The sequence below is a fragment of the Dromiciops gliroides genome, chromosome 1 (assembly GCF_019393635.1).
Source record: "Dromiciops gliroides isolate mDroGli1 chromosome 1, mDroGli1.pri, whole genome shotgun sequence".
In the NCBI taxonomy this organism is placed as follows: Eukaryota; Metazoa; Chordata; class Mammalia; order Microbiotheria; family Microbiotheriidae; genus Dromiciops; species Dromiciops gliroides.
This window is the reverse complement of record NC_057861.1, coordinates 282,978,943-282,991,081: the sequence shown is the minus strand read 5'-3', so window position 1 is coordinate 282,991,081 and position 12,139 is coordinate 282,978,943. Positions and strand designations below refer to the sequence as shown.

At 33.4% G+C, this 12,139-nt stretch overlaps 1 protein-coding gene across 4 annotated transcripts in view; it reads left to right on the top strand.

Moving 5' to 3' along the window:
- Positions 1–12,139, top strand: part of EYA1 (EYA transcriptional coactivator and phosphatase 1) — a 165,114-nt gene that overhangs the window by 60,074 nt on the left and 92,901 nt on the right. For all 4 annotated transcript variants that reach the window (XM_043979451.1, XM_043979450.1, XM_043979452.1 and 1 more), the window contains 2 exons: positions 1,118–1,200; positions 1,616–1,802. In XM_043979451.1, coding sequence (XP_043835386.1) covers positions 1,118–1,200; positions 1,616–1,802 — 270 coding nt within the window. The remainder of the gene's footprint in view (positions 1–1,117; positions 1,201–1,615; positions 1,803–12,139) is intronic.

Here is a 12,139-nt window from a genome sequence, read left to right as displayed (position 1 = left end):
AGGCTACATCTTTTTCCAACTAGATTGTACTATTAGAAATGTTAAAATACAAAGAAAGCCAACATATGAGTTAGTGTGACTGTTAACAGAATTTCTCAATGTGAATTAGGTTTCATGTTAGATTAACAAAATGTAACTTTTTGAAACATGGACAGATTCATGATTTTAGAGCTGTTCACTAAATATCATATATAACTTGACCAAGAGGAATATTACATGAATACAAAAGAAAATCTAAGAAATATTTTAATATTTTTACATAAGTATAATGAATTTTTGCTGCAAACTATTTGAGAACAAGAAGAGAGAATATATTTTTCATTTTTAAAAAATCTGTGGTGACTTTTTCAAGGTTTTCTCTTATATTATGCACCAAATGAATTTTATTGACAAGTTCTTAAGAGTTTTAAATATTAAAATATTATCTTTTAAACTGAAAAAATGGATAGTGTTTTGAAATAACCATGCATATCAACATTTTCTATATAAAACTGTGAATTTCTGTGCAACACAAGGAACTTAGTTTTGTGCTTATTATCTGTCTCTATAGTTGTAAATAAAGTAATCTGCAATTGATTGATCATTGGCAACAAGTCCTAATAGATAAAACTCTGGCCCAAGTTTCCATGGATTGATATGTATAATGAATCTCCCTGAGGGCTCTAATTTATCCATATTGGTAATAGGATATTAATATATATATACTAATTAATATGTAAGGGTTTTAGAAAATGTAAATATATTTATATAAAAGCATTTGGGGTACTCTAGAATAAAGGGGAAAAATCCAACTAAATATTATTTTTAAAATAAAAAAGCTCATTGCATGACTGGTGGTTTAGAATTAAATATTATATTGTCTTTGTTTATGTGAATTTCAGGTGGACCAGGAAATCCTTTGGTTTCAAATTCTAATAATTTTAGGCTTATAGGATTATGGATTTGGAACTAAAAATAATCAAGGAAATCATCTATATTTCTTAATGTTGAAGATCTTAGTAATTAATTAAATGTTTAAAATGAATCTTTAACCATACACAATAGAAAAGCCCTGATAAAGCAAATACATTCCAGAAAATTTTAGTAACCATGATTTCTTTAATACATTTTGTTCCAGGTAGCAGTTTTACAACATCATCAGGACTGTACACAGGAAATAATTCACTCACAAATTCTTCTGGATTTAATAGTTCACAGCAGGTAAATTTGTAAAGTAAAAATGTGAAAATTTTTGGAAAATATAAAATATGTAACAGATGTTTCTCTCTTTTTTCTGAAGTGAACTCTCTGATTTTAGTAGATTTCCCCTGATTTCTTTAAATTTATATTTTTTTCTTTAAATTTTTAATGAATCTGTGCCCTTTTTAAGTGACTGGTTTAATTATCGCTAGTAATATGCATCTTGCTGCATGGAAAAGTGTCAAAACATTCCCAGTTTTACATAAGATTTATGTTTGCAAGTATAAACAGATCAGCCTGTGTTTATTTTGTTTGCCCTACTGTGTGAAGTTCAGAGAAAACACTGCAATATAAACATGTGTTTGCTGTTATGACTTGGAAGGTTTAATGCAATATTTTGACAGAATCCTCTTATGTTGTCTTTTTGGTTTGGTAGGAATATGCGTCTTATACCAGCTTTGGCCAGGGTCAGTATGCACAGTATTATAATAGTTCACCGTACCCATCACATTACATGACAAGCAGCAACACCAGTCCAACAACACCTTCTACGAATGCGACATACCAGCTTCAAGAACCACCATCTGGCATTACCAGTCAAGCAGTTACAGATCCCACTGCAGGTAATTACAAGACTTTTATTAATCCTGCAGGCCATATTTTTGCTGGTTCACATGTATTTCAATAGTTTGTACGGTTTTGGCAAGGCATAGGACTAGATTTGTTTAACAAGAAGTTGTGTTGTGCTGTTTAATAGACTTCATCCTTATATTTTTTATTTAAAATAATGACAAAATTTAAAATATAGAAAATACTCATTTGTAATGATTATAATATTATTTTGTTGTTGTCAATAATTGTGAATTTTTACATAAAATTTCTAAAAAGCTATAACAACCATGCCTAGAGATGATATACAATAGCATAATAGCATTGCTTAAGAATAGGAAAATATGTTAGTTTTTCATATATATTCTACACATTGTATCTGACCTACAATGTATAGAATTCTCTAATCCTATGCATTGTATCCTACATACAATGCATAAAATCTATATATAATTATTCTGTACATAATATTTAGAATTCTATATATTATATATAGAATTATATATATTATATTCTATATATGTTTGAGTATTCTACATTTTTTTTTGTTTCAGAACAAGTAAAAAATTTTGAGGGCATCTACATAGAAAAGTTAAGTTTTAGAGTCCAACTTACTGATGGGACTCATTATTTCAATAGGATTTGGCCTAGAAAGAACCTTAGAGATAATCTAATCCAATTTATTCATTTTATAGAAGAAGAAAATGAGTCCAAACGTCACATCGATAATAAGTAACAGGCCCAGGATTTGAATCCACCCCCTCTAACTCTTAATCTCATCTCTTTCCATTCCACTAGCCTCAGTGACCTCTGAGGTCCCTTCTAATTCCAAGTCTATGATTTACTGCTAGTACTGAAATCAATCAAATATGTTCATTGTTCAGTTAGACAAAGTCACTGTTGTGACAATGTTGGCCAGTAGAATTTTTTTTCCTATATTAGAAAATGGAATATCAACTTTAAAGTCACAAGGATATCTGTACATTTTTACTTTTTGTGAAAGCTCTTGCCCAGTAAAAGTGAATGGTACTTAAAATAAGAGAACAGAGACAAATTCCATATATCTATCTATATCTATCTATATCTATCTATACACACACGTATACATACATATATACATACACACATGTGTTTATATACCTACATATATGCATGTATAATACACATATATATATTTAACACCTTCATGCATGGTGTGATATCTGGATAGCCAAAAATCAAATGACAGATCCCTTGTAGTTTAATGATGTTATCATTACAAACCTTGGAAGTTTCCACTTTTTAAAAAAATTAATTGGAAGTTTGTCCTTAAAATAATGACAACACTTTGCTCTCTGCTAAACTGAGGGGGCAGTGTGGTGTAGTGGATAAAGAATTATTGTGGAATCCAGGAAGACCCTGTGTTCAAGTCCCAACTCTTATGTACTCTGATGCCATGAGTCTTGATAAGTGACTTAATATGTCAGTGCTGTAGATACCTTTCTAAGATTATGAGGTGCAGAGAAGGTGCTGACCATCACTGGTAGAAAGAATCTCCTTACCTAGACATTCTCTATTACCAGTGAAACCCTTAGTCCAATCCCTATCCCTTATATACTGAAGTAGGAGAATTGAATACATTTTTTTTGGCTGGGCAATGAGGGTTAAGTGACTTGCCCAGGGTCACACAGCTAGTAAACGTCAAGTGTGTGAGGCCGGATTTGAACTCAGGTACTCCTGAATCCAGGGCCACTGCTTTATCCACTGTGCCACCTAGCTGCCCCTTTCCCATTACATTTTAATCTGGTTTGGGCTACATGGGATGTTGCTGACTGGCTTTTGGCACCTCTGCTTTTTTTTTTGGTGAGACAATTGGAGTTAAGTGACCTGCCCAGGTTCACACAGCTGGTAAGTGTTAAGTGTCTGAGGTCAGATTTGAACTCAGGTCCTTCTGAATCCAGGGCCAGTGCTCTATCCACTGTGCCACCTAGCTGTCCCAAATACATTTCTTAAAAGATATTTTGTTTTTGTTTTGTTTTGAAATGACCTTTGTAAACATGTCCCCAACCTGACTTTAACAGCTCCATGTATTTGTTGTATTCTTCAGGCCTAGAGCTTCTTACCTACTAGTCTTCTATAGGATGTTGTTTGTATTTTTTTGCAGAGTTTCAGGCTAGTATAGTGATCTTCACATGGGAGTGTGCATTCAGTAAATGCTGTTGCCTTTGTACATGATCAAAGCATATGGCATTCTCGTTCATAAGCTACATTATCAGCTTGAAAAGCACGTTAGCACATAGACTTACACACATCGCACACAAATATATAAAAAGGTGTGAGGAGGGTCAGTTTTAGAATTTAGGACCCCTTCAGTCTTTATTTTAGCATTCCCTTTACTTAGATTTGATGTGGATGTCCAAAAGAAAGACTGTAACTCTGTCCCACACCCTTTGCAATAGCTGGATCATTCAGGTTTTTTTAATTGCTTATCCAATTTTTTAAAACTTCCTGGAGATTGAAAAGGGCTTTAAATAAGTGGAATCCACTCATTGGATTGGAGGTTACTATTAGGAGCATGTGAAGCCATAAAGTGAGAAAAAGCAATGTGAGAGTGATAGCTTAGCTTCATTTGAATGGCACAGAAAGAAGAGGGTATGAGAATAATGCAAAACAAATTGCTATCATTTCATTACCTTGTCAAGGAGAGTCAGTAGAAGCATGATGTCAAAAAATTCAATGAGCTTTTATCCTTAGGTGGGATAGTACTCTGAACCCTGGCCATTTTTTTCATAACTACTGTTGATTGTAGTGGAAATGAAGTGACACAGTATGGATGCCTTAGCACAAAGTCATCAGTACTACTCATGGAGAATTCAAAATCCAATGGTCTTCTGTCTTGCGGAAGTGGCATCATCCATAATGTCAAGAACATCGTCTAGGTTTTTAAGACCCTGTTTTATGTTCTAAATCAGTCTCAATACAAGCTTCATTTATAAGCACACTAATTTAATGTTTATTTGAATATGTACCTGATAGATTCTGTCTTCTCACACCCCTGCATACATAGATAACACAAAATATTTTATTTTGCAATTTCTGGTCAAAATGGAAATATTTAGAAACATCTTTCCTTTTATACAAGATTTTCTATTCATAGTTAGTCCTAGAAATTTCAGTAAGCTCACAAATTAAAAAGAAGTAGGTTATTTTCAAAATTAGAGGAAATTTTTGTTGAGGTTTAATTTATGTTGGTGTTTTGTTTTTCTTTGTTTTGCGGGGCAATGAGGGTTAAGTGACTTTCCCAGGGTCACACAGCTAGTAAGTGTCAAGTGTCTGAAGCTGGATTTGAACTCAGGTCTTCCTGAATCCAGGGCCAGTGCTTTATCCACTGCTCCACCTAGCTGCCCCAAGTGTTGTTTTTTTTTAAAGAAAGAGACCCCAATTAATGTGGCAATTATTGAGTTATCTCTTCTTAGTTCTACATAAAATTAAAGAACAGATGCACTTGATGAAAGAAGAGTTTACTGATCTTTTGGGAGGCACAATTGAAGGACTCCTTCACCCAAGGTTCTGGGAAATGACCTATTAAACATGTAAAGGCTCCATAATGGTAGGGACAATGTCTTGTTTAAACCTCATCTGCCAGAGAACCTTGTATAGTTTTCTGTATAAAACAGGTACTTATGAAATTTTAGTTGAAATGAAACTAATGTTTTATCACTGATTCTGAGAACAGTGTGCTTCTGTTTTTATTATCTATTAAAAGTTTTACCATAAAGATCAAGGAAATTATCTTTCCTAAATAGGAGGACAGAGATAATAATTTAGCTTTTTGGAAATATTTAAGATTTTTCTTTGAGTCTCAAGAGGTATTTGAATTTAGAGAACTGCTCCATCCTAGAAACCTGAATTCTAGTTATATTTTGATCCTACAGTTTAGGGGAATAAATTTATTATTTCTGTTCATTTCTGTTCATTATGTTTCTAACTCTTTAAATGAAGATTTTGACCTATTTTACTAGCATCTTTTAGAGACTAATGAACTTTTAAGGATGTCTTGATGATTTTTTTCCAACAACAGTATATACAAAATATAGTTTTAAAAATCCGTTAGCTCTATAAAGCTCTCAGTTATAATTGTTTTAATATATAAGGTATATATATGTATTCATGTATTCATAGTATAGTTCTTATGAAGAATGTGCTCATAGTTAAATGCTGAAATCTGTGTTCTTTGTTAGATGTGCATATGTAATCTATTAAGAGTAACATAAGTAGAATATAAAAGTCTAGACCAAAATACATCATTGGTATATTTCAAGAATACAGTGTTCTTGCAATAATTTATTTAATAATTTTTCAGTGACGTATCATAACAAAAATAATCACATCACTTAGGAATACATAAGCAACCATTGCTAGTCTTAACCTTCCAGCAGAATTTTAATGGATCTTCTCATTAAGCCACTTCTTGGTTTAGTTCCTTATCTGATCCTTATCTGATATTAAGCAACAACCATCAAAAGAAACGCTGTGTGGTCTTTAAAAGGATTTTTTGCTGGGTTCTAAATTAATCCAGTGAGCTGAATATATGGTTGCAACCTCATTTTGTAAACTAATTTGGTTTTTTAACAGATTTTTTTTTTTAAGTTGTTCTGGGGCAGCTAGATGGCGCAGTGGATAGAGCACTGGCCCTGGATTCAGGAGTACCTGAGTTCAAATCCAGCCTCAGTCACTTAACACTTACTAGCTGTGTGACCCTGGGCAAGTCACTTAACCCCAATTGCCTTACTTAAAAAAAAAAAAGTTGTTCTGCTACTACTTTCTAGATCCTTCATTTTAGGACTCAGTCCTAAGCCACTTTACTTGAAAAACATAATTTGATGGTATGTGATTAATATCACCTATTACCTAGAATTGCAGAGTTGCAAACTTACTTCACTGATAATCTGGTCTAATTCATTCATTTTACAAATAGGGAAACAGATCCAGAGAAATGAAATAGCAGTCACTAGCTATCATAGTGTCCTGAAGTATTATTAAAGAAGAGATTTGAGGCTTTTTAAGTATGATGAAAAGGAAAAGAAAGCACACGATGGAAGTTACATTACATAGCTAAGGAAGATGGCAGGGGAGAGTGGGAAGACCATTGGCTCCTCAGTCAGAAGACCTGGTTGCAAACCTGACCCTGACACTTACATCTTCAGCATATCATTGGACTAGATGACTTTTGAAGTCCCTTCCAGCTTTAAATCTGTAATGCGATGAATTTCAACCTTCTCAGACCAGAGTGCAACTCACAACCTAAAAAAAAAAATCATTGGAAGACTTTCTTTCTTTTTTTTTTTTTTGTGGGGCAATGGGGGTTAAGTGACTTGCCCAGGGTCACACAGCTAGTAAGTGTCAAGTGTCTGAGGCTGGATCTGAACTCAGGTCCTCCTGAATCCAGGGCTGGTGCTCTATGCACTATGCCACCTAACCGCCCCCAAAGATTTTATTTTGAGGGGCTTGTGATTTCACTGATATATGGAATTCCCAGGGAGGAAACTCCTGGTACCAATAGAAATTGGCATCTGTTCTGCAGCTGCTATTCATAGAGACTTTCCTGGTGGGCACAGAGAAGTTAAATTATTTGCCCAGGATCACAAAGCCAGCAACAGGGCTCAAGCAGAGAGGTCTTGAGGCTAGCCTTCTGTTTAGTACACCACTCTGTGTCTCTACTGAAAGAATGTTGATACTAAAAAGACATTTGTTTTAGAAAGAAGCATCATGTCATTTAAAATAAATTTTCAAGGGGCAGCTAGGTGGTGCAGTGGATAAAGCACCTGCCTTGGATTCAGGAGGACCTGAGTTTAAATCCGGCCTCAGACACTTGACACTTACTAGCTGTGTGACCCTGGGCAAATCACTTAACCCTCATTGCCCCGCAAAAAAAAAAAAATAACAATAATAAAATAAATTTTCAGTTCTCCGAAGGCAATATATTCTTTGGAGTATCAAAGGTAGGAAATATTCATAAAGCATATTTTTTTCTCTCCTCCCAACCTCTCTGCTCCCTCCTCTCTCTTCTGTTCCCCTTTCCTCCTTATCTCTTCATCCTACCCCCTCTACCAAATGACAGATTGAAGACAGCACTAACTTTAAAAGAATTACCCCTCTTAATCTTTTTAATGCAAGTATTTTCCTTCATTTGAAATGTCCTCCTGAAACACAATTCTTTTTACAAGTGAAGTGGTGTTCTTTTTATCCCTTCAAAATATGTAGATATGAAAAAAATAAGAAAAATAGATTTTAAGATGTTTTCGTTTTGTGATGAGATTTGAACCAGTACATTAGAATATCATTCCTTAGCCACTGAAGTGTAAACAGCATGTTGTTACCTTGCACTGAACCCTTAAAGCTTAAGGCATATCATTACCAAAGTAACCTAATATTTTTCAGTGAATCAAAATATTTTAACCATTTAGGCAGAAACAACATAATCATAAAAAGAATATTGTTTGGTAAACTCTTTTTTTCCCTGAAAAAAATCACCTCTTTTCTTCCTGTTTATCCATGTCAAATGTGTTTTGTATAGAAACTAATTTATACTATCAACTTGGACTTTAAAATTCCAGTTTTCTTTTATAGCTAAACAATGTGTTTAAACTGGGCAGCTAGGTGGTGCAGTGGATAGAATGCTAGGTCTGGAGTCAGGAAGACCTGAATTCAAATCTTGCCTCAGCCATGTACTAGCTATGTGATCCTAGGCAAGTCACTTAACCCTTTTGCCTCAGTTTCCTCATCTGTAAAATAAGTTGGAGAAGGAAATGGCAAACCACTCCAGTATCTTTGCCCAGAAAACCCCAAAAGGCATCATGAAGAGTCAGATATGACTGAAAAATAACTAAACGACAACAAATATGTTTAAAAGTTAAAGGACTAGATTTTATTGTACACAAATTTGTACAAATCTTTCAAAATTACACACAGGCATGAATTAATGGTATATGTGACTGCAATCATAATTACTTTTATGATTTGTTGTTATTTCAGTAGTATTATTCCTATAGGTATTAAAAGATCTCTTAACCTATTAACTATTAGAGCTTTCTAGTCTGCTTTAACCTGTTATGGCTATGATGTATACAGTAATTTCTAAATAAGCAAAAAAAATTAAAATTTTTATTTTCACACTGTAAAATTAAATGACAGATAATTAATCTTCAAATTGCATAAAAAGCATGTTATCCAATTCTAAAATTTCAGTGCCATTTTTGAAATGTCGTAAGGAAGCAGTAACCATTCCTTTTTCCTTCATAATGAATGATGTCAGAAAATTTTGAGTGAAGTACATAGTCATTACAAATTGACCAAGAAACAATATAACCACGTAGGAAAAAAGTTAGCAAGTATTCAATGCAAAAAATGTGATACTGAAATAGATGAGCAGAATACAACAATTGCCTATATATTCTTAACTGGATAAGGTGGTGTATAGTAAAATCTTGCTAATATTGAATTTCAAATGAGAGGAAAAATCAGCATAAGAGGGAATTCAATATGCATGGGAAACCATTTGCTCCTTCAACTTCTTTGATCCTTGCCAAGGCATTAGAAAGTAGAACAGAGCCTCACAACAACACTGAAACATTCTTGTGCAGAGTTCCATGAGAACACTAGACTCTCAAAGGAATTCAGTAAGAGAGGGTTAAAAACTAGGTAGCTGTCTTTACTAATAGAATGGTATATTCTGGAAACTGAGGCTACATCTACTCTACTGAATATTAACTGTGGCCAAAGTCCAAATATTTCCCAAAGCATACAAGCTGACTTGGTTTTTGCTGAGTGAAAATTTTTGAAAATGTTTAGCCCATACTTGCACATTTTTACAGATGGGCCTGTGAACAGCAGTCAATCCATGGAAACATTTGCAAAACTGCAATTCGTTAAGCTCAAAAACAAACCATTTCACTACCAAAAAAATGAAACAAACATTTTGGAAACATTTGTCAGCAAAATAAATATTTGTAGCTAAAATAACTGAGCTGGTAAGATGTGAGAAAACAAAACAGATGTTTATTTTTTGTTGTTGTTGTTGGAGTGGGGTTTTTAAGACTTTCATTTTATTTTTCCAATGGAAATGTAGCTTTGTCAGTAAAATTTCCAGAAGTCAGTAAAATGAAGTTTACCCTTTATTTTCCATTGAAGAAGAAACTTAACCTTTAAAAAGGCTTTTATATCTGTCAATTTGAGGCAGTATGGGAAGTGAAAACTCATATACTTAAATCATCATTATATGTACATGACCCCCAAATAACTAGTTTGAGTTTCCTTTTAACTGATGTAGCCTGCTATTTTGATGTTATTTGCAGCGATCCAAAGGTACATAGGCTCAATATACAATACAAATTCACACTCCCAACAAAAAACATATAGAATTTTATTCAATGTTTGATTAGTTTTAGTATTTTAAAAAAAACCATAATTTGTTGAATACCATAAAGGACCCCTAGAAATTAATTTAGAAGAATTTTAGAGTATAATTTTAGGTGTTTTGTCACTTTCAAGTTAATATACAAGGAGAGAATGGAAGAATATTAACAATTCCATCTTGTACTGCATGTCATATGTCTGCCCCACTTATTTTGTAGAAGATTGTAGTTGATCAGTGTGAGTATGAATTTAGAATAAAGAAAAATTAATAGGTTAATGGAAGACAGTGCCAGCACATTTCTATCATGGTTACAAGACTTGTTTTAAATAAAATGCTTCTTGCTGAATCAGCTACCTAGTTCTGTGAGAGAAGTTTCATGTAGAAATAACAACGAACATTCCAAAGAATTGTAAAATAAAATCTGCTTGTTGAAATGAATAATACAATTAGGAAATAAGGTAAGATGAAATGCAAATCATGTATTTTAGCTATTACTGAAATTATAATTACTAAACTTGCAGGTGAGTGATAGATAGCTTATATCCATCACAAAACCTACTGTTTTTTTTTCTCCATGATCCAGACTGCAAACCACCTGCCCTCAGGCAGAATGGAGAACTGATTATCTTAGTTATTCTTTCAGTACTGATTCCTTTTTCCTCTCAGAGGAATCATGCATATACCATGCCCCTCAGTTTTCTTGTTCATCACTTGTAGCTCATGGCAGCTAAATATTAGAATCATTCCAAGAAAAGCTACAAGTCTCTAAGTGAAATCAGGCCTTTTCTTTATAAAAAGAACATATCTCTAGCCAAAAACAAACAAACGAACAAAAAACCCTACAAACCCCTTAAAAATACTTAAAAGTTCAGTTCAGAATTTCTATCTATCTCCTTACCTGCTAATGGAAGTTGTTTTTTCAAACACACAGTATTTCAGTTAAACTAAAAGTTAAATATGCTTGTGTGAGCTAGGTTTGGAAGTTAACCCCCATTTAGGAAATTGTCATGTTTCACCATATCTGTAATGCTATGGGGAAATGAATTATGATTTCCAGGTGACCAACTTACAAATAAACTTTTGGAACAACTCACATACAACTTGGATGATGTTATTATTTCATGCAGTGGAGAATGGGAAATTACTGAATTTTTAAATTAAAAGAGAGCTTAAAGGTGTCCAGTCCAACAACTTTATTTGGAGGAGGAAGACACATGTGCAAAAGAAGAATGACTCACCTAATTTTTAACACTGGTAGCATAGAAGTTTTGTGAATATTCATGTGATGTCATCTCTACTATTGGATGGTTTCCAAAAGAAGAGTTGAAAATCCCCCAAATTGTACTTTTCCAGATGGTGGATCTATGTTGATGTCTATGACCTATTTCTCTCCTTTTCTTATCTATCATCTATCCTTATCTACTTGTGCTATGTGAATTCTTCATATGAACTTATGATTACAGAGTTTTTTTTCCATCTAGTCAGTTAGCACTTATTAAATCATATGTTAATTGACCAACCACATTTATTAAGCACTTACTGTATGTCAGGCACCATGCCTTAGCACTTCCCAACCAGACTCTTGCCACTATCTCTTATGATCCATTTGCCCAATTAATTTCCCCTAATTCTTTCTGCTGATTATCATATATAACATTATCATATATAATGAAAGCTACTATTTTCTAGTTTTGTCTTCAGTTAAAAAGAAAGCATCTTTCATTTGAAGTTTCTTGCTTACTTAATCATTCTCTTAAATGCAATGTTCTTTTCTCTTTATCTTCCATTATTTAACATGCTCAAGAGATCAGAAAGAACAGTCTCTTCCACATCTGGTTTTGCTATTAATAAAACTGAATAATATCTTTCAAATATTTACAACCAGCAAACATTTACTAAATAACTATTGTGTGCTCTGTACTGGGGATACAAATAAAAAGTGTGATAGTCACTGCC